The sequence below is a fragment of the Typopeltis vanoorti genome, chromosome 3 (genome assembly GCF_054136105.1).
Source record: "Typopeltis vanoorti isolate ZY-2024b chromosome 3, IOZ_Tvanoo_1.0, whole genome shotgun sequence".
NCBI classification, from domain to species: domain Eukaryota; kingdom Metazoa; phylum Arthropoda; class Arachnida; order Uropygi; family Thelyphonidae; genus Typopeltis; species Typopeltis vanoorti.
This window is the reverse complement of record NC_143551.1, coordinates 71,164,199-71,183,819: the sequence shown is the minus strand read 5'-3', so window position 1 is coordinate 71,183,819 and position 19,621 is coordinate 71,164,199. Positions and strand designations below refer to the sequence as shown.

Below are 19,621 nucleotides of genomic sequence, written 5' to 3'. Positions count from 1 at the left end.
ATTTGTTTGAGCTCAAATTTAGGGAACCATTAAAATAAAACCAGAAGCCTGGAAAATGTTCTGAGATTCTGGTCAACAGTAACACTGAATATGATAAGAAAACCAAATGATCAATTTACAACATAATACCTCAAGGTGAGAACCCAGAGGTCACTGAAGAGTCACTTTATTTCTGCCTACCATGGAGGGTGTAATAATAATAATAATAATAATAATAATAATAATAATAATAATAATATATCTCTTTCTCCCCTCTACTATGACAGACGGATTCACAAGAAGCTTAAAAGCTGTTTTGCAGCCTGTGAAATATTACCTAGGACTTTCAAGTCTATTCCTACTACCTTAACCACATAGCTGTGACAGCTGATCGTCATCCACCTATAAATTTCGTTAGGTACCCTCCCCTTGGACTGCCTCTTCCTTTTAGTGTATGTTCTCATAGTTAGTTTCCCATAATTACTCACTTTGTGACTACTACGTTGATTTATTTCACATTCATTTTAGTCTACCCTCAGGTCTAACACAATACCCACCACATACTGTATTTTGTCCATTTAGCCTCTACTTTTCAGTAAATAGCTTGAAGGCCATTACTCTTTTATGAAATCTCTACTTCTGCTGAATTTATTCTTCTATTATTATCAATATAATCCCCCCCCCTTTCTCCTAACACCTCTTCCAACACAATAACACACCTTTTGTATTTTATCTCCAGGTCTCACTATTCTGAATAATTTTTGGAAATTTGCATTCACAAATGCTCAGAAATTCTTCTTTATTCGTAATATGTATTCGATTAGTTAACAGTAATAATAATCCTTCTCCAGACTTATAGGTATCTCATCAACGATTTCTGATTCAGTCCCTCATTCCCACAGCAGTTGCTGATATCATTACTAACATGAAATACACCCAATTCGATCATGCTCAAGGATATTCTCCTCTGTGCAGTATTCATAATTCCCGAAATCTAGAGTTTTTCATTCCTCAAAACAAGCTCACAAACTGGTTTGTACACTACTATTATAAATCCTTTTCCCCATCAAATGCATTCAATGCAGGCCCTGCATATAAAGAAAAAGATTCTAAGGATTTTATTTAATCCCAGCTGATGTCTATGTTTACTGATAATTTTTTTAATGTTTACGCTATCAAATGAAGTTAAAAAAAGCAATGAACTGAGATTGATAAATCCTCTAATTCCTTTTATTCCCTAAAGGAAGTAGGCGAGGTCGTTTTTCCTTTTCTGGCTTTCTGTAGATGGAAGGGGAAGCCAAGCTCTATCCTTTGACATAATAAATAACTGACGCAAGGGTATCAGCGGTTTTAATTGGCATCCGCAGGCGAGTACGGCAGACAGCTGCCGCCATTTTGCGCTCCTTAATACTAACACTAGATATTATTGTATGAAATAGGGCGACTCCTACTTTTTAATTTTCCAATCACCTTTATTTATTCAACTATATATATTAAATGATCCGTAAAATTCATTGCCATCAGCTTGTTTCTGTTCCCTCTTGTGCATCAATTTTTGTATTCATAGGGTATCTGTAAATAGTTACTAAGCTATGGAGGGTCTACTTAAAACAAAAGGGGGGAAAATAAATATGGATGTAAATAAAAATGACTCACTAAGTACATTTCTTAGCTACTGCTTGATGCTGTCATATCGTTAGAGATTATCATTATATGCAGTCAATGATAAGGTAGACTAGTCCTGTGACCATATGATGGATCATATACAGAAAACATATGTGTTTGTGCGATTAAGAAACAATGCGTGCGTTTAGTAGGAAGAAAAGTCCTTTTTAGGACTTCCAGGATAACGAATGGCAATGCTGTAGCCAATGAAGTTTTAACTGAGGCTCGGCTATTGCCGTTACCCAGCCATGACTAGAGCTTTTAGCTCAATAACACTCCATCCACACAGATTTACTTCATTCAGATGACGGGATAAAGAATCAATGACTCAGTCCATCTCCCAGTTCTTTTAAGAACTTAAAACAATGCTCCCATATGCATATTAATGGAGTTTTGGTTTGAGGTTATATTTTGAGTGGTCGTGTAGTTTGGCACTCGTCTGAAATTGGTAATTTTTATCTGTTTTATTGTGTTTTTTCGTTATAAATTTTTATAGTGTATTAGTGTAGATGTTCGTGTTTTTAGAGTATTTAATGTCTTTATAACATTTATATTCTGATATGGTCAGCATGGCACCAATGCGACGACAATGGCGGCAAAGACCACGTTGTCGGGCGATTTGGTTTTATGGGATTTTATTCATGCAGTGTGTGTGATGTATTCGTCGAGAAAATTAAAGACTATATGGAAGGGAATTGAAACTGGGGAAAGAGTATGTGTTGAGTGTTTCAAAAGTCAGTGTCTGTTAGGTGACGAGAACTCAGCAAATACCAATGGTAAGATAGAAAATGATTATTAATGTCCAACTTGCGGCCGTGGACATAGAGGGGGAACGAAATGGACATTAATAAAGAAATAGCGCGCTTAAATGTTATCCTTCTTAGGACAAAGCGCGAAATTAAAAATTTGCAGAAGCGGGAAGAGATAAGCAGGGCTGAAAAGAAAAAGAAGCAGGTGGTCCGAAGGAATAATAAATACCGAAAAAACAAGAAAAACAAGTAAAGGAGAAAATTATGTACAGAGACTTAATGATCAGGGGAGTACTTAACGAAAGTGTGACAAACTCGAGTTTCCAGAATGCAAAAATGTACGATATTAGCCACGTCATTCGGATGCAAAAAGGTAAGTCGAGGGAAATGCTTGTCTTGGTTGGTACAAATGATTTGAGAGGCAAGAAGCTATGAGGGAGGATGTAAAGGAGTTGTTAGAAGAAGCAAAACTAAAAAGTGAGTAGAGTTGAAGATTAATATTTTAAGTCTCCTATCACGCTATGGTAGAGGCGAACTGAGGAGGAGGGAGTTGGTAGCCAATGAGCCTATACATAGATTGTGCAAAAGAAATGATGAATGATTTGTTGATCTGTGGTCTGTGTTTGACGGAAAGAAGGATTTGTACAATGCTGATGGACTGCATCTAAATGGTTTTGGTGTTAGGTGTCTGGAGAGAGAGAGAGAGCTTTGTTCACCGAGCATGCTGAAGCGCAAATTCGGGAAAACTTAAGCAATTAGGGTGGAAGCAAATGAGTTTGTGTGAAGGTCCATGAGGTGAGTGAGTGAGTGTGAGAATGACGTGTGGAATCTAGTCTTTAAAGCACAAATATTGAATAGGGTACTCAATTCAGGAAGTAACGGTGAGTTGGGGCATAAAGGAATGATGCAATTTTTATATACTAATGCCAGAAGTATCAAGAACAAGAGTGAAGAGTTTTTGGCATTGGTCAGTGCAACCTTGCAGGCATTGGTAAGACTTTGCTAACAGCAAGTTCACGTTCAATCCCTGTTACTACAGGGATTAAACGTGAATGGTTTAGTATTTTCAGGGAAGATAGAAAAAATGGGAAGTAGGGAGGAGTATTGCTGCCAGATGAACTGCAGCCAAAAAGAATAGGCGGGAGGCCTTTACTCACACCAATTGCTTCATTTGAAGCACTCTGGTGTGAGTAAAGGCCAGTAAAACAAAATATACAGTTGGTTGTTGCTATAGGCCAGGGAGTTCCACAGATGATCTGGAAGACATGCATCGCTAAATTAGTAAAACGAATACAGGTCGAGTGATTATTATGGGGGACTTCAACTATGAAAATATAGACTGGAAGGAAGAAGGATCACATGGCAGGAAGCAAATATAATTTATACACCTACAAAGAGATAATTACTTAAGGCAGCATGTGATGGAGGGGACTAGGGGTAAGAGAGAGAGAGAGAGAATTAGACCTGGTCATAGGATCAGAAGAGCTTTCCATAACCAAGGTGACCACACTGCTTCTCATTGATGAAAGTGAACATGTGGTATTGACTTTGCAGATTGGAAAACATGAGGAATATTCTGTCTAGAATGGATACCACAAGGCAGGTGATTAGGATAAGCTTAGGAAAAATCTGTGCCATGGCATAAAACACTGCAGGGTAAGGATAATTAATAGTGCATGGATATCTAGAGTAGTATTTTTTTAGATCATGTCACACCTCAATACCTCAGAGATTTTGATGTCCCCCCCCTCGCCGACAATGGTGAGTGTTTTGAGTATATCAGTGATGAGGTGACGAATGCAACATCATTTTCAAATTGCCCCCAAAATATTCAAATTGCCCCACGTTGAGAAACACTAATCCAGAGGAAGCAGTATTAAATTTTATACCTAGGGTAAGGAGTATTAATCAGGTAGGAGTTAGATGGATGAGTAGTGATATTACTCATCCATCTAACTACAAACAGTACAAGGCTCAGGCAAGAAAGGTAACCAGCATGGCAAGGAAGGCAAAATCAGATTATGAGAAGAATCTAGCCAAGCATGACATTGGATTTAGACTTAAACTTGTGCTTTAGGTCACGAAATAAATGAAACATCCTTTTATACTTTTTCCTCCTCATCTGGAACTCTATATGTTCACATTTATTAGTATAAAACTTCCTTATCTTGCTTGATGGTTCGTCTGACTTCTCTATGTATCTCTTATATTCATCAGTCCCTGTGTCTCTTTGTTTTTCCAACCGCCTTATTTCGATAAGTTCCCATGTCGAATCTGATATCCATGGGTCTCTTGGTCTTCTTATTGGGCTGAGATACTTCTTGACTGTATTCTGTATTATCACCTTGACTCCTTTCCAAAGCATTTCTAGTGAGCTCTCCTCACTGGTCTCCAAAAAATCATCCAACAGAGTTGATGTTTCTACTGTGAACTTACTAGGAATTACTCTAACATCCAGTCTAGTGGTAAATGCCTAAGTTGAAAATTTTCGAAGTCTTAGTCTTACTTTGGCCCGTACTAGCTGATGGTCTGTGCCATAGTCTGCTCTGTATGCACAAAAGAGATACTTATCTTCCACCGCTGGAGAGCCAGGATGTAATCAATCTGTTGCCTTGATTTATAATGTTAGATGCCCAAGTATAGGTCCGTCGTGGGTGTTTCTGGAAGATGGTATTGGTAATAACTAATCTGTTAGCATAAGAAAATTCAAACAGTCTTTCACTCAGAATAAACATGCCAAACTCAGGCCTAACTCTCATACTCTTTCCCACCTTTGCATTTAAAGTCCTTCAAGATATAAAGTACGTCTCTCCTTGGTAGGCAGGCCAGAACAGTCTGTAAGTTTTCATAAATTCTCACTCACTCATCAGGCTTATCCTGTGGGATACATAAAACTACCACGATTGATATATTGGTAGGATGAGCCTTAAGTCCGATACGAAGTATCCTGTCATTAACGTGGTTATAACTAAGAAGGGTTCTTGCCTGAAATGTCTTCAGTATCACAGCTACTCCCATGATGCTTTGAGTCATCTCCTGAGTAAACTAGCTTACCATCCTGTCTTTTGAAGTGGCCTTCTCCATTCCATCTGGTCTCTGTAATCCTCAGGATGTCAATTTTATTATACCTCTCCTACTATACTACTCTCAATTATAGCTCTCCATCTCTTTACAGACAATCTTGAGATTGTCTGTAAAACAAAACCCTCTGCCTAAGTTCTGAACGCAGCTCTGATTATTTTGCGCGACAACCGATGCAGCATGAGATATATTATAAGGTACAACTATATTAGCATTTTGGAGTGAAGTCACTGCAAGAAAAAAAAAGTAGTAAAGTTGCAGAGACCCTTTCCACATATCTGGGAAGTTTTGTTCCCCAGTTCATCTCATGCTGGACAGGTGGGTTGGGTCTTCCACCTACTAGTGAGGCAGACTCCCACTGCATATGATGAAATGAAATAACAAAATAGGAAAGATTCGTCCCTAGCTCTCGAACACTCTAATAGCATTGGTGGAAGGAGCAAGAAAGAAAGAAAGGGAAGGGACAAGTCTACAGATAATATAACAGATGTATATTACATGAAGTAAGGCATGATCCAGCATTAAATATCTCGAGTTTGCCACGCCCGTCTTTACTAGTGAGCTCTTGAGAAATATTCATAATGTGCTTATTATTTTTAATAAGCATAAATAATAAAAATAATAATAAGTAATAATAATAATAAGAAGAAGAAAAATAAGTATTCACACAAAGTACTTTTTTTTCTAGAGTCCTGTGGTATTTTTAGTGATATTACAAAATATCTATGTGGATTATAAAAGTTTCCATTATTATAAACGAATGTGATTTATAATTGTCTGTTTTACACACAGTCTTTACCTTCATTTTGATTTTCTCCATTTTCGTAGGTCCTGCACAAATTACAGTACCGCCTCGTAATATTACCAAGTTAGAAGGTGACAGGGCAGAATTCATCTGTGAAGCTAAAGCTTTACCTTCCAATGTAACTCACAGATGGTTTCATAATGGAGTAGAAATCTCTCAGCTCTCTTGGTTAGAAACTCGTACTCTTGTAAGGAGAGATGGTACACTGTTTATTAATCCCACCTCAGCTGAAGATACCGGGAAATATACATGTGATGTAACAAACGGCATTGGAAATCCAGATACAGCATCAGCATACCTCAGTGTAGAATGTAAGTATGCAGACAGCTTTTATTTTGTTCTTTTATATTTAGGGGAAAAAGTTTCATTTTCTGCACCAGCTATATGAGATTTGTATAATTCCATCAAATAGTGCATTTATGCCTCATTAATTGCGTGATTATTGGCCATGTAGTTTTGTTGCTGACTTTTTTAATTGAATTTTTGAATCTTGCCTTGAACGGAATACAATGGAAGTACGCTATCCAGAAAATTCACCGAAAGACAATTAATCGAAAAACAGTTAATCGAACAACAATCAGTCAAAAAAGCAATTAATCGAAATTCAATTCTCCAAAACTACAAATCACCGAAAAATGAAATTATAAGACACGTGAAGTGTATTTTTCGAAAAGAACTGCAGTTTTAGTTTCATCCTGATAGTCGTGATTATTCCCTTTATATAATGTTGTGTAGATATGTGTGGCAATTTTTTTTTTATTTTGAGGGATATTTCTTTCAGTCAGTATATGCGTTTCGTGTATTTTATATGTGTTTTATAGGGGAAGAAGGGGAATACCATCTGGAAAATATCATGCAAAAAAACCTTAATTATTAATCTCCCTTATCTTCCTTTCTCCTCAACAGAATGGTTCGCAGGGTAGGAATGCTATTTTACTAGGGAATAATTAGAGATCAAGATGGTGTTTCATTGTCTTTATCCGGTAAGTGTTTTATATCCGTAGATATGGGTGTATGGGGACCTGTTTGAGGGATGAAACGCTCGAGTTTCCGGGAGTAAAACTGCAATCTGCATATGAGACCACATAACTTATTTTCAGTTGAAGAGTACTGATACAAATTCTTCACGTCATGCACGGAATTCGAATTGAGGTCTTTCTAACTAAAGGGCTTCGTTCATACTGAGTGAATTACAGGGGCTCCATTACTGTTATTAGGAACAGTAGGATTAGTATGATGATGCCACACGCACACACACCAGTTATATGGGATGCATTTTACGCAGATTTGGTATTTGAATCATTTACAAAAATTTGTGGAACCATTCCAGTTTTCAGTTCAACTATATTCAGGTCTACAAAGGGACAACATGTCGGTTTATATTGCAATAACTCTCTGACTTAGTGGAATACGCGCAAACCTCGGAATTTGTAAAACGCAGTTTTAGTTCCAACGGGATCACTTTTATTAGAAAATTTTGGCAAAGAAATTTCGAAATGATATTAATAATTCCACCCTGGCTGGATGAAATTTAGTGAAATTTTATAGTTAAGATATATATTAAAATTTGTCAGTTTTGATTTCAACTGACTATTGTTGTGAAAAAAATCAGAACAAACTTCTTTTTTTTTTTTTTTTTTTTTTTTTTTTGGCTACAGATAATTCGCTACGAAGCAGTGAAGCATCGCAATGAAGCAGTATGTATACTCACAGAAAATTCATTCTAAAATACAATAAAATAATTATTAAGTCTCAGTGACCACCTACATATATTACCTGCATCTTGAGTGACGTTAGGTATTATTACCGAACTCTTTAAAACAATAATTTTCAAGGAAATTAATATTTAGATGAATTATGAAAGAATTCATCGAAAAATTATCAGCGAATTGTTATTTTATGGTCAATTGCATTTGCGACGAATTGTCGTGCGATGAACTGTCATTCGAAGAACTGTTTATTCGATAAATCGCTTTTCAATGAATTGGCATTCGTTAAATTGTTTCGATTATTTGTTTATTCAACGAATTGCTTTTTCGATGAATTGCCATTCAGTAAATTGTCTTTCGATGAATTTTCATGAAACCTGTCGATACGCACGAGGACAACTCATCGAGCGGCGTGAAGAGCAAATGCTGTTAATTATTATTATTAATACGACACACCTCCAGGGAGTCCAAAGACTCATCGAGGGAGGGCACCTACTCTATAGCTGTCTCCACCCAATTCTCCAACTACAATCATCATCTACACTGACGCCATCTACCGCCCACCACCGCCAATAGTATTTTCACAAACATCCATAACCATGGGGTGAGATTCGAACCCGAAGCCTTTTGGCTGGAGAGCAGATACGCTAACCCCTCGGGAAACCAGGCCAGCATTACGTTAACTACGGAGATTTTTCGAAAATGGTTCGATGTCGTGAGGGCAATGTGTATGCTTGGCGAAATGTGAAAGATGTGTTTGTGGAGTGACTGAAAAGGTGACGAGAGAAGGTATGGATTTGTAGAAAGTGCAATATATTTTGCTAGACTACGAGTTAGCAAATGCGAAACAGACTAAAGGAATAAAAGCTAGTGTAAATGAAAGAAAAAAACGGAAAAGGAATGAAAACTAGTGAGGCAAAGGGAGCGAAAGAACTCAGGAATGAAGAAACAAAAGTAAGTGATATGGAAGCGAAGGAAGTATGAATGAGGAAACGGAAGTAAGGTGTGGTATGAGAGGTAGGTAGATTATGGGAGCAACAGAGAGTGAAATTGCTGGAATGCAACATTTAAAGAAAGAGTTATTCAAAATAAAAATAGAAATTAGGAATATGTAGAGTGATATTAGACGTTTAGTGCTATCCAGGAAGGAGAATGAGCAAGATAATTCATGCTTTATGCTTTGGTTGAGAGAAGGAAATGAGCAAGAGAATTAGTGATGGTTGTGGGGAACAAATGATTTAAATGAACATAAAGGAGAATGTAAGGATGGATATCAGGAGATTATTGAGGAGAGTGAAAGAAAACAGTGTTGCGGGAAAGTTTGTCAGTGCGTTACCATAGTATGACAATGACAAGCTGAGGCAGACAGCGAGAATCATGAATGGTATGCTGGCAGAGCTGTGTGAGGAGATAAGTGTAGTTTGTGGATGTATGACATCTATTTGAGAGAAGAATAGAATTATACCGACATGATAATTAGAAGAAACACACGTATAAACCACAGTGAAAATTATTTAATTGTAAATATTTCATCCTAAGTATCTTAGGACATCATCAGTACAGTATTTAAACAAAATTAGGAATAACGTACAGTTAGGGCGCATGATTACAATAGAATCTCATGAAAACGTGCATAACGGGCTAAAGTAGTACAAAAAAAAAAAAAATAAATAAATAATAATAAAAAAAAACGTTAATTATTTAACACAATTTTGTATGATAATTTCCCATACTTTAGGAATAGTAAGAACGTCGTTGCGGTTTAGTTTTGGTCTGTGTAGTAGGGCTTCAGAACTTTTCTTTGTATAAACGTTCATGTTTAAATAAAGATCTATGTAAAAGTTTAGCCTTTTCCCAATGGATCCTATGGTTTGGATTTTCAATTCCGTGTTGAGAGAGGCCAGATTTCTGCGGTTTAAGAAGACGAATGTGGTCTTGATGTTCCGAGATGCGTTTCTGAACAGCCCTACCTGTCTGTCCAAAGTAAGATAATTTGCATGAGCATGGAATCTCATAAACACCAGGTAACATCAAGAGTGAGAATTTGTCCTTAGGAGAAGGTAATAAGTTGTAAATTTGGTTGATAGGTTTGTAAGTAGTGGCAAAATTGTATTTCTCCATAATTTTAGAAAGGCCTTCTGAGATGCCTTTAACGTAAGGTATGGGAATCCTATGCACTTCTTCCTGTCTGGTTTGATGTATGCAGAAGTGACTGATGATTTTTTGAGTTCTTTTGGGATTATATCCATTTAGGATGGCTGTATTTTTGATAACTTCTAATTCCTTGTTTAAAGATTCTTCAGAGGAGCAGAATTTGTGTGCTCTGAGAATGTAGGCTTGCGAAAGACGGACGTGGCGATGGAACCGTCTTCTTTTTTTTTTTGATGTGTAAATCCAAAAAAGAGATACCCTGTGGAGATTCTTTTTCTAACGTAAAGTTGATGCGATGAAGAAAAAGGTTAATTTTATCTAGAAACAGTTGTAATTCAGGTTCGGGATGATTCCAGACTGCAAATACGTCATCGACATATCTTAGCCAAATTTTTGGTTTGGGTTCAAAAGTGAATATTTTTTCCTCAAGGTGTTCTAGAAACAAATTTGCTAGGTTTGGTGATAAAGGAGATCCCATTGCTGTTCCTTCCTCTTGCTTGTAAATTTGACCTTTCCAGGTGAAGTAAACTGATGCAATAACAAACTTGAACAATTCAACTATATCAGACGGAAATTTTTGAGTTAGTAATTCTATTGTTTCTTTATGGGGAATGTTTGTGAAGAGGGAGACAATGTCGAAGCTGATTAACAAGTCAGTTTTTGATAGTTGAATGTCTTTAATTTTTGTGTGAAACTCAGTAGAATTTTTGATTGAAGAGACTGAGTGGCCTATGTGAGGGCGGAGAAGGTTAGATAAGAATCTTGATAACTTGTACGTTGGACAGCAATACAGTCTACGACGGGTCTAAGTGGAACATTAGTTTTGTGTAGCTTAGGTAAGCCATAAATTCTAGGAGGTCTTGCATGGTATGTCTTAAGATTTTTGATTGTTTCTTCATCTAAGGAGGAAGTTTCATTAAGTAGCTTATTTAATTTTCTGAGTTGACGATTCGTAGGATCAATGCGCCCTAACTGTATGTTATTCCTAATTTTGTTTAAATACTGTACTGATGATGTCCTAAGATACTTAGGATGATATATTTACAATTAAATAATTTTCACTGTGGTTTATACGTGTGTTTCTTCTAATTATGAACGCACCACAGGTTTCGTTATTTAAAAAAAAAATAATAAAATACCGACATGATGGATTTCAATTGAATGGCTTTGGGCTGAGTGAACTGAAGAAACTGTTGGTAGATGGATTTCTTCGCTTGCATCAGTGTGTGATGCAAGCAAGAGATCAGAAGTAAGAAGTGAAGTGAAAGATCAGAAGAGTGTTACAGAAGAAACTGAAGTGCTTGGCAATGAAAGACGAAGTAATGTGAGAGATGAAGGGAGAATGAGGATGCAAGAGGAACAGGGAAACAACGGAAGCCCCGTAGACAGCATGGTCTGCAAGGCTAGATTGACCTGCAGATGTAGTTTTTATGTTCTTCCATTCAGATGGCAGCTGATCTTCCTGTCTGTTCATAGTAGGCCAACTTGCAGGAACAGGTATTCTATACACCTGGAACTAAGAGTGGTGGGAGTTTGTCTTTAGTGGAGAAGATAAGAGTTGCTAATTTTAAGTGGGGCTTGAAAGTGGTGCAAAGATTGTATTTCTTTAAGATTCTGGTTATTTTTTCTGATTTGCATCGGACATATCGGACGGTGATAGCATTACTGAAATCTTTCTGAATTGGGGGAATCTTTTGTGAATTGGGGAAAGGATTGATAATTTTTTTGATATTGTGGGAACTGTAGCCGTTAGATAAGTGTGCTGTACATGGTTGAGTTCTGTTGCAAGAGAGGTCTCATTAGAACAAAGGTTATAAATAAGCTTGGGTTAGTGTTTTTATAACAGCGTATTGTTAATAGGGGATTGATAGGAAAGCTTGTGAATGTATCTGCCTATATGAGTGGGTTTCCTGTATACTGAAAAGGACAGGCTGACATTAGGTAGGCAGGTGACCAAGGTGTCTAGAAAGGCCAGACTATTACTAGTTTCCTTTTCCATTGTAAATTGGATTCTAGAGTGAAGACTATTGGGTGACATAGAAAAGTATCTAATGTGTCTGGGTCATGAGACCAAATAGAAAAGATCATCTACAAATCTTAACCAGATAGAAGATTTTAGAGAGGCTGAGTCAAAAAGTTTGTTTTCAAAATCTTCCATAAAAAATTGACAAGAGGGGGGGGAGGTGAGAAGGGAGATCTCATAGACGCACCCTCTATCTGTTTATAAATTTTGTTATTCCAAGAGAAATAACCAGAATGAATAGCAAAAGAAAAGAGGTCAATGATATCAAGGAGAAAATTTTTTGTTTAAAGCAATAAGGTGTAATTTAAGCAGGGACGACGCGTGCATAGACACTACCGAACTGCAGCACCTCCAGTTTTTCTCGATATATAAATATATTTATTGATTTATTTATATTTGCTTGTAATATCTAATTTTATTATCAACAATCCTATGCAATTCTCTTATTTTGTATAAAAAATAATAAAAATCCATCTTGTAGCACTTAGGAGGGCGAAGGATGCTAGCAGCACTGTGTTTACCATATTGTCATATTGCTACGAGCGCAAACATATGCATGTCATAGTGAAATACGAGCTATTAGTATAATGCGGCTGTCCATCGTGCAGTTCCACTGTTGTTTATATGCAGTTTGCGCCAGTAGTAGAGTGATCGTAGTGCTTTTCGTGTTTACTCCTTCTCTTTAAATATTTGGACATTATAATTAAAGGATTTAATTGTAATGTTCAAAAATTGTAAATCCATTCCTTTAATTACAATTAAAGGAATGGATTTTATTTTTAAGTAATTTTGAATTATACTAAACTGTATAATTTTATCGATAATAAACAATATTTTTTCATGTTTAATTTTTTTTTAATTTTTACCATAATTTTGATATTTTATCCAAACACGTATACACTGTACTTACAGTATGTATGTATATTTCGAAAGTTGCAGCACCCCCCCCCCCCCATGATTTTAAGCCACAAGCCGCCACTGCATTTAAGGGAATGTTAGTAAACAATGAGGTGATGTCAAAGCTCACTAGGTTATCAGTATCATTAACAATTATATTTTCAATGAAGCTTTTAAAAGTTATTAGTGAAATCTTCCACCCCCCCCCCCTTTACTATAACTAGTACCACATCATACATAAACCGTAACCTTAGCATTATGCCCTGTAAACTTCAACTTTCTACTGCCACTCTGAAATCATTAGTTTCATCAATTTCCTGAAGTACAGTTCCATCACTATGGTGCACAGTTGCAATCTATTTAATCCAAAATGAATAACTTTACATTTCTCTTCGTTAAACTGACACCCATTATCAGCCTATTGAAGTCATCCTGAAACCTCTCCACATTGCCTTGATTAAATATTACCCTACCCAATTTTTTATCATCAGCAAACAACTGAATATTTCCTTTCAAATTATTTGCTATATCATTTATGTACAAAATAAACATAAATACGAAGTATTTATGTTTATTTACAGAGCCTTGAGGTGCACTGCTAGTCACCTACCTTCTCTTGGATGCTACTTCTCTATATCAGTGGCGCACTCAAGATTTAATTTTGGAGGGGTGCCGAGCACTTAAGATTTAATCTTTGGGGGGGGGGGGGGAGAGTTGAGTTGACGATTTGAGAATACACACTATGCATTGCATACGAGCTATGACTGAGCATCTGCAGTGATTGCCAATACATGATACCCGTGATCTCCTCTGGCCCGGCTCGGTCAAACGAAGTAACGCCCGAGCCCTACTTCGTTCGTCTTGCGTTTACAGCTGTCAGGATACTCCTGAGGGGTATAGGGTATTCCCACCTTATGTGACCGCTAATTCATAAGTAGCATGAAATAGAAGACACGACGCAACATACATTTTTTTAAAAAAATGAATTTTAATTAGGAAAAGATTTTTGGAATTTTTTCTAGTTTTTTTTTTCCTTTTTCTTTTTTTGGGGGGGGGGCAGGGCCACTTAGCCTCCTCCCTGAGTGCGCCAATGCTCCATATACTGTTTTTTTTGGTATCTGTCCATCAGCCATTCTCATATTCATATCTCTAGTTTCATATCCATCCCCATTTGTTCTGGTTTGTGCAGGAGTGTTCTATAGGGTTTGTAGAACTTTAAGATGGAAACTCAAACTTTTGTGGAAGTAAATTTAAGAGATGTAAAAGTATCAAAATATTAATTAATTAAAAATGCCACTATAGTGTAAGACACCAGACAGTCTTTTTAAAAAGGAATTTACTGACCATCAGTAAATTCCTTTTTCAACTCAGTTGTCACTCAATTATAAAATGTTAGTAAATAACTAAGCCATAACCAACCTTTCACAAAGCCATGTTGCCCTTCATAGGGTATCATATTATTTTCGATGAATCCTGAATTCACTCTCTCTCTCTCTCTCACCCATGTTTCTAGTACTTTTACCACTGCTTCTGAGATACTGATTGGTCTATAATTTGCTACAGCAGTTTTTTGGAGCCTGTGTAGTTCAATCTGTTTCAACACTGCCTTTTGGTTGGGAATACCTGGGTTTGAATTCCATCTAGGATGCAAAGAACCTTTATCAGGGCTTTTGAATTGAAGATGAGTTAGCTAGTCTCATATGGAGGAGGGCTTTCCTCCCAGAAATGTCATTTTTTCATTCTGCAATCAGGCAAATTGACTAACAAAACACACACACACACACACACACACACACACACACACACACACACACACACACACACACACACACACATTAAATTTTTCAGACAAAAATATATTATAACTAATAGTATTATATTGTATATCATGATATGGTGCCATACCTGCCTACATAGGCATCATAGGTGTTGTATCTTCATATGCTAACTAACTAACTGCAGTCTTATAACCTCTTAGGCAAAGGAATTATTTTTGCTCTCCTTCCATGCCATTGGGACTTGGCCTGAGCTGAGAGTCAAACAGTCTAATCAAAGGCATTTCCAGTTCCCTTGCGTGTTCTCATGAAAAGTAAGCTGATATCTCATCTAATTTCACAGCTGTATTTGCACCGAGATTCTGCAATATCCTAAGTACCTTCAGTTCATCAACTTCTGTTGTCACATCTGTGCCTCTTGCATCTGTCACAGCAGTAACCTCACTTGGATGATATACCTTGCAAAGTAGTCACTCAGTAATTCAACTCTTTCATCTCTGATTATGTCACTTCACTACCATCAGCATGCATTAAAGTTATCCTTCTACAGCCATTCTTCCTCTTACTTGCCACATAACGAAACAACTCTTTGGTTTGTTTGGACTTCTCAACTAATTGCTTCTAATAATCTGATTTTGCTTTCCTTACCATGCCAGTCACCTTTCTTGCCTGACTCTTGTACTATTCATGAGTTTGCTGGTTACCTTTCTCTTGATATATCCTCCTCAATGTTTTCTTTGCAACTCCATTTAACTTCTACCTAATTTATCCTCTTGGCCTTGGCCATACAGTCTGATATGACTTCCTCCAGATACCCCCCCCCCCCTTCTTGACCATAGCCGATGTACTACTAACATCCTTCCCTTGCATATTTTTATGCCATGGCACAGTTTCAAGTAGCCTTGTAGCTCCTCGTAATTAAAAATGTTATAATCCCTTAATTAAAAATGTTATGTTTCACAACCCTCCCAAGTCAAGCCTGCATGATCACTGTAATCAATCAGAACCATTGTGACCATCTTGGTTATTATTATTTATTATTATTACCCCAATACCCCATGGAGTCAAAGACTCATCTGGAAGATCCTTTTATCACACACACACACAGCTCATCATACCGTGCCTTGAACACATTCAAACTCCTTGCAGACACCACACTCTCAGGCAAGGCATTCCAATCATTCACAACTCTGCACAAAAAAACCCGCCTCTCACTCCCCTACTCACAACTTCTTTATACAGTTTCCAGGGATGACCTCTAGTTCTCCCCCAAGCTCCCACTATTTTCTGTAGAACTTCTCCAGCATTGATCCTATAACAACCCATTACCAACTTGCAGGTCTCTATCATATCTCCCCTCTTCCTCCTGTCCACCAGAGTCTGCAAATTGCATCTCCTCAATCTTTCCTCATACTCGACATTCCAGAGGACAGAAATTACCTTAGTCAGTCACCTTTGGACCCTTTCCAACATCTCATCATCCTTCTGAAAACCAGGTGACCAAATCTGGGCACAATAGTCCATGTGTGGCCTAATCAAAGCCTTATACAGCAGAACAAGAATCTCCCTACTTCTACACGTCAGTGTCCTCCGCATCATTCCTAGAAGCCTTTGTGTTGTCTTCACAATTTTGGCTATGTGTCCCCTAAATTTCAGATCCTTATCCACTATCACCCCCAGATCTCTTATTTCTTCCACCTCCAACAATGCATCCTTACCAAGCATAAATTCTGCATCCCATCTTTGTTTTCCAAATTTTAAAACCTTATATTTTTCAACATTGAACTCACATCTCCATTTCCATGCCCAATCACTCAATTTATTCAAGTTTTCTTGTAAGGCACAACATCTTCATTACTCTTCATGGTTCGTCCCAACTTTGCATCATCTGCAAACAAATGAATATCTTAATCCAAATATTCACCTATATTATATTATAGGTGAATTATACTATGTTAGTATACAAGTTAAACAGTAATGGCCCCAAATCAGATCCCTGAGGCACTCCACTAGTGACTTTCCTTTTCCTGGATATCGCTCCCCCATACACAACTTGTTGATACCTATCAGATAGCCAGTCTCCAATTCAATGCACTAATCTAATATCCAACCCGATCTACTCTAGTTTGACTATCAATTTATCATGAGGTACTCTATCAAAAGCCTTTGCGAAATCCAAGTATATTACTGTGTATCCTTCTCTGTCCAAGGAAGCAGTCACTTTATTGTAATATGTAAGAAGATTATTAAAACATGACCTCCCTTTAGCAAATCCATGTTGTCCATCAATGATAATACCATTGTTGTCAACCCACCTCTGGATCCTAGTTCTCACAAGCTTCTCCAGCAACTTAAGCACAACAGCTGACACACAGATAGGCCTATAGTTTGATGCTTGAGTTTGCTCACATCCCTTATGAAGTAGCACAATCTTGCCCTTCTTCCACTCGTCAGGGACTTGACCGAGTGCATGACTCCTATTAAAAAAATATGTCAAGACAGGTGTCAACTCCCTGGCACATTCCTTCAGAATACGTGACGATATATTATCAAGTCCCACAGCCTTATTAACATCTAGTTTACTCAACTCCCCCATACACTTCTTTCTCTTGCACTTACAGTCAGTCTCTCCTCCCCATCATCTACTAATCTCAATCTCTCCATGAAGTCACATTCACAAGATTGAAAGACCTTTATGAATTGCTCATTAATTATCTCCACCACACATTCTGCAACAGCTGTCTTTATACCATTTTCTCCTATGAATGTCATCCTTCCATAATCATTCTTTCTTTTGCTGGCTACATATCGAAAGAACTGCTTAGGATTCTTTTTGGCTTCATTAGCTAACTGCTGTTCATACCTCTCTTTAGCTACCCTCAACAACCAAGTCACCCTCCTTGCCTGGTCTTTGTAGACCTCATGGAATAGGTTATTTCCACTTCTCTTATGCTGCCTCCACAATGTCCTCTTTCTCTGTATCGCACGCTTAATCTCTTTATTCATCCATCTCACACTACCTTATTTAATCTTCTCACCCTTGTAATACGCTTAGACATTGCATCTACTAGATAGTTTTTGAAAATCTCCCAAGCTGCACTGATCTCTTTTCCAGCTAACTCCTCATTCCATGCTACACCCGCAAGCTGTCTCCTGAGTTCTTCACAATCACCCCCCCCCCCTTGTAGTTCCACATATACCCTTTTTTCACAGAAGTCCTCACACTGCTGGCAACCAGCCAGGTAATCACCTCATGGTCACTCTCAACAATTGGTGGATGATTTGACACCTCATTTATAATTACATCCTCTGATGAGATTACCAAATCCAAGACCCTCAATCCTCGCGTGCCCTCTGTTACATATTGTCTGAGGTAGTTATCCCTCAAGTTCCCAAGTTATCCCTCATCATTCCAGTCTATATTGCCATAATTAAAATCACCCATTATGATCACCCTTTTCTTATTTGCTTGACTAATTTGATTATACAGTTCATTATCACCACCACCCACATTACCTGGTCTATAACAACATCCAACCAAGTATTTGATTCCATTCACCTCTATCTCACACCATACTGCCTCAAAACCATTGGCACTATTTCCCCTCTTGCATCTCTACTTTGTATGGACATAACTCTTTCTCTATCATCAACAGCACTCTCCCTCCCTTTTTACCCATTCTATCCTCACGAAACACATCATACCCTTCCATCTCTATTCCTGTCAGGATGTCGTCCTCTTCCTACCATGTCTCACTTATTCCGACAATCTTTGGGTGAACTGACGCAATTAATGCACCCATTTCATCTGCCTTGTTTCTTATACTTCTAGCATTTGTATACAAACACAACAGCTCATTTCTGGATCTGCAGCTAGTTCCACTGATACCACTCACTCGATGTGATCTCTCCATGCTCGACTGGGGCAATTTCCCTTTCTGCTTATTCATTTTAAAACCGTTTTCAATTCCAACTATTCCCTCTTCGTCCCAGGTCATCCCATTTCTTTCCTGTCTACATATGCTCACCTCCTCTCGGAGCATCCCCTTTCTCACGCTGTGTACCCCTGTCCAACCTGTGCCTCCCCCCTTTCCCTTCTCCTCTTGCACACTCATTCTCTCATTTTCTATACTCATACCACTCACTTCCTCATTCATAACCACCTCTCCTCTCTCTCCTGCTCTTCCACATCACTTCCTGCTTGATCTGATTCATTCTCTCTCACTCTACTCACTTCTCTACCTTCCATCAGCAGTCTCTCCAAGCGACTCACACCATAATCACTCAAATGCAGTCCATCTCTCCCATACAGTTCACTTCTTCCTTCAAACTCATTCCACACGTTAACAAACTGTACTTCCATCTCCTCACACATTTCAGCCAGCAAAATCTTACGCCAACGGAACTAGGTATTCCCAGGTGGACACCCTCCCAAGTACTAACCGAGCTCAACGCTACTTAACTTCGGTGATCGGACGAGAACCGGTGTATTTAACGCCAGATGACCGTTGGCAAATGGTTATGGACAGATGTTAATAAGCACATGTTAACTTTGACGAAAGTCACACAGAACAGTGTTTTACACTAGAATTTGATAAATGCATGCTCATTGATGATGTGATGATGATGATGCATATAGCAGTACTTTAACTCCAAAACTGGACCAGTTTGATACCTCATATTCATCACTTTGAGGTATTGCTGTGAGCTGGAATTCATTATTCACCTGTAAAGCATGGTGATAGAACCTGTTTCCAGCAAAACAGTTCCTCCAAACCACAGCAAAG

At 37.9% G+C, this 19,621-nt stretch overlaps 1 protein-coding gene and 1 pseudogene across 4 annotated transcripts in view; one reads left to right on the top strand and one right to left on the bottom strand.

Moving 5' to 3' along the window:
• Positions 1-19,621, top strand: part of LOC150108248 (protein turtle-like) — a 1,021,857-nt gene that overhangs the window by 238,183 nt on the left and 764,053 nt on the right. For all 4 annotated transcript variants that reach the window (XR_016548124.1, XM_090390663.1, XM_090390666.1 and 1 more), the window contains exon 5: positions 6,303-6,590. Coding sequence is in view for 3 of the 4 variants with exons in the window: in XM_090390663.1 (XP_090246789.1) it covers positions 6,303-6,590 (288 nt within the window). In the remaining variant the exon portion in view is untranslated. The remainder of the gene's footprint in view (positions 1-6,302; positions 6,591-19,621) is intronic.
• LOC150108249 (5S ribosomal RNA) lies at positions 19,229-19,347 on the bottom strand (annotated as a pseudogene).